A 3,830-nucleotide genomic window follows, 5' to 3' on the forward strand; every position below is an offset into this window, starting at 1 on the left:
GGAAAGAGTTTTTATTCAGAGATAGGAATTGCCCCCTTTTAATTCTGTGTCTTTTAAGGTTGTCTGACCTCTCAAATAAGGCACAAATAAGATTTCACGTGATAGGCTAAAATTACTGGAAGAGCTAAGAGATTTGGTTGTTTGGTTATGGTAGCCTGCCTTTTTAGCTTTTCCCTGTCTAATGCTTTGAAATAAGCTCTGGAGATTGTTTGTGTCTTTATAGTGTCCATAAGAGGAATTCAGACTTGTTTCTGTTGGGCTCACTTTTGCTCTGGTCACAGACTCATAAATGTTGGTTTTCCTATTGTTAAGTTGTCACCAGTTTTTAATGACTTCTGGATAGAAGAGATTTTATTTTTCAATAGCTGAAATGCCAGTTTCTGTCAAACAAGGAGATAAATATAAAAATAAAGCAGATTTTGTTTTTCATCAAGAGGCAAATAAGTTCCCAGCCTAGCTCTAGCAGTCTATTTTGTAAAAGAAATTCCACAAATTTTTAAAATCCTAAAAAAAGTCCAGTTGAGGAAGTAGTGGATTTTATTTAAGGGAAGGTTTTCCAAGTGAGTTAACTTCTTAGTAACCATTATCTTGAATATGTGTGCATAAATTGAATCACAGGAAGATTGGAGCTTTTTAACAAAAGGGGATGTCTTAGAGCTGGCATTGGAATTTGGCAATCTGTACCTGCTTTGATTGTCTGCTTCTAGAGATGGGAAAGAGCTAATGGTTTATGGTTTTCACAGGATGGAAGGTCCCTTGTAATAAATCTTTTTTGAATTTTGTTTTGTAGGGGGGTACGTTAAAAGCAGTAAAATCTTCCAAAGGAAAGAAGAAGAGAGAGAGCATAGAGGGGAAAGATGGCCGGAGGAGGAAAAGTGCTTCGGACTCTGGGTGTGACCCTGCATCAAAGAAATTAAAAGGAGACAGGGGTGAAGTAGACAGTAATGGGAGCGATGGAGGTGAGGCAAGCCGAGGGCCCTGGAAAGGAGGGAATGCCAGTGGAGAGCCAGGGCTGGATCAGAGAGCCAAGCAACCACCGACTACATTTGTCCCCCAGATTAACTGCAACATTCGCTTTGCCACTTACACCAAAGAAAACGGCAGGACTCTGGTGGTGCAGGATGAGCCCATAGGTGGGGACACACCTGTACCTTTCACTCCATATTCTACAGCCACGGGTCAGACACCTTTGGCCCCAGAGGTGGGTGGAGCCGAAAATAAAGAGGCAGGAAAAACACTGGAACAAGTTGGCCAGGGTATGGTGGCTTCAGCAATTGTGGTCACTACCGCCAGCTCCACCCCAACCACGGTGAGGATCTCAGACACTGGCCTTGCAGCAGGGACTGGGCCGGAAAAACAGAAAGGCAGCTGGTCGCAGGCCCCAGGAGAGGTGAGTTGTTTCAGGGGCAGATTTGCAAGATTTGGGTTCACTCTTTCACCCTACTTTGTTCTTAACACATTAAAAAAGCATCTCAAATGCCACAGGGAAGGAGTATTTCTGAGATGTGCTTAAATTGTATTCTGTGGATAGTCCTTTACTGCTCGTTGGGCAAATGCATATATCTTTAAAACTTTATCAGCTCTTAAAAGTCACCTGAACAATTGGGCTGATCAAAAACTGATTATACAACTCAATTTAATGAGTTGTTAAAATAGATCTAATGGGGAATCTTTTTAATTCAGTTATCTATTTAGTTCATGTAGTGGTTGAGCCTCAACCAGGCCTATGAGAGGCAAGGTTAATGAATTATAGTGTTGGCAACAGTGAACACTGTAATTAAGGCTGTGTGAAAGCTACTATTACCAAAACCCCTGTTTTCAGTTCATCATTTTATATATTTTCCTTTGAGGCTGGGCTGCTTTCTTTGATTTGATATGACCATGGAAGGTTGGTTTTTTCTTTCCCCTAAGTTAATCTTTTAAGTCTTACCTGGAAATTTTGATGGAATTATTTCATCATTGCATATATTTCCTTTGAGGCTGGGCTGCTTTCTATGATTTGATATGACCATAGAAGGTTGGGTTTTTTTTTTCCCCTAAATTAATCTTGTAAGCCTTACCTGGAAATTTTGATGGAATTAATCACAGTAGTATCCAGTTTACTATGTTCTTTATCTTACATGCATGTATTGTTGCTGAAAAGGAACTTTTGTTAAATACAAGTTAACTGAAGTTGGCTCCCCAGTCAAATTTGAAACAGTGTCAAAATCAGTTCTTATAGTCTTTTGGTTCTTATTTTGGTCACCAAAGTATGATTTATGATGCTAGTTGTATTTTTTTCGAACTGGCTGTTAATTCAAGCTGGAATATGAAATACAAATAAAATACTGAATTTTTTAAAATTATGTATAGGAAACTACTGTGTGCTAAGTACTGTATATTATAAACAAAGAATTGAAATCCTGTTTAATGGAGCTCACATCCTAAAATGGAATCATTTTATAACAGTGTATAACAGTGCCATATAAAACACGGCATATACATTTCATCTGACTTCTTCCCCTCCCTAGCAAATGCAGTTTGTTAATCTCTAGTGTGCAGGGTTGGGGAGGGAGGTGAAGTGCCCAGGCAGAAGAGAAGGCCTGTAAATGCAAATTTCGCACTCTTTATGTTTTGTTCTCTGTTAGTTTACCAGCATTCCCAAGAGAGCTAGTTGGGGATCTTATGTGGATTTCCAGTATGTGTAAGTCATCATATTGCCCAAATTGATTAAAATCAAATCCATGTCAAAGGCAGAGTAGATGTAAATGGGGATTACAAAATAGACCAAATACTACACTCTGCAAGAAGAGATCCACTGAATGCTGTTGTTCTTGGAGTAGCAAAGCTGATTAAATGAAATGTGGATCAAAGGGCACTTTCCAAACAGGTTTGAGAAATTTCTGTGACTGTATCTGTAACTTTGCTAATGTGTTAGCCTAGGTATTCTCTTGGAATATGATTTAAAAGTACAGAAATGGATGTTTCCATCATGAAATAGGGACACAGCCCTCCAGCAAACTTCTTGCCCTAAAAAGTGTGTTGAAATCAGTTTGTCATCACTTTCTTATAAGAAGAGGACTTGAAATTTAATCATTTGAAGAAAATGAAAGACCATCCAAATTATTTTTCATTCATGTGTGTATTTATTTTTAAAGAGTAACTTTAGTAGTGAAACCTGAGATGCTTATGCTTATTCCTTGCAGTCATGCAGGTGTCAAGGCTCCTGGCCAAATTCTGGCAGTGAAAGAACAGCATAGCATCAGTGCTGTGTGTCTATTCTCTTTATTTGGAGGAGTTTAAGTCTGGTTGCTGGTTAGTGGGAAGGAAAAGAAGAATGAACTAAGTTTTTGACTGTTAAATGCACTGAAGCAGTCTCTGTAGCAGATGTCAACTGGAGGCAAGCCACAGGTGGTCTGCCTGGTTCTCATGCCTCTTTGCCACCCCAGAGAAAGTCCTAATGTAGACTCCTCTTGCGTATTTAAAGAAAACCTTAAATATATTGAAACTCCCCCCACCATTTTTATAAATTTATTTATTTTATTTTATTTTTGGCTGCGTTGGGTCTTCGTTGCTGCTCGCGGGCTTTCTTTATTTGTGGCGAGCAGGGGCTACTCTTTGTTGTGGTGCATGGGCTTCTCATGGCGGTGGCTTCTCTTGTTGTGGATCACGGGCTCTAGGCACGCAGGCTCAGTAGTTGTGGCTCGCGGGCTCCAGAGCGCAGGCTCAGTAGTTGTGGCACACGGGCCTAGTTGCTCTGTGGCATGTGGGATCTTCCTGGACCAGGGCTCGAACCTGTGTCCCCTGCATTGGCAGGCGGATTCTTAACCACTGTGCCAGCAGGGAAGCCC

The 3,830-nt window shown here is 40.4% G+C and overlaps 1 protein-coding gene across 2 annotated transcripts in view; it reads left to right on the forward strand.

The window, feature by feature from the left end:
• Positions 1–3,830, forward strand: part of KDM3B (lysine demethylase 3B) — a 59,603-nt gene that overhangs the window by 25,085 nt on the left and 30,688 nt on the right. The window contains exons 6-7 of one of the 2 annotated variants that reach the window (XM_007461416.1): positions 791–959; positions 1,058–1,390. In XM_007461416.1, the coding sequence (XP_007461478.1) occupies positions 945–959; positions 1,058–1,390 (348 nt within the window). In that variant the 5' untranslated portion in view covers positions 791–944. Of the gene's footprint in view, positions 1–790; positions 1,391–3,830 lie in introns of both variants that reach the window. The other variant, XM_007461415.1, reaches the window with a different exon arrangement.

This window comes from Lipotes vexillifer, unplaced genomic scaffold, assembly GCF_000442215.2.
Source record: "Lipotes vexillifer unplaced genomic scaffold, Lipotes_vexillifer_v1.1 scaffold217, whole genome shotgun sequence".
In the NCBI taxonomy this organism is placed as follows: Eukaryota; Metazoa; Chordata; class Mammalia; order Artiodactyla; family Lipotidae; genus Lipotes; species Lipotes vexillifer.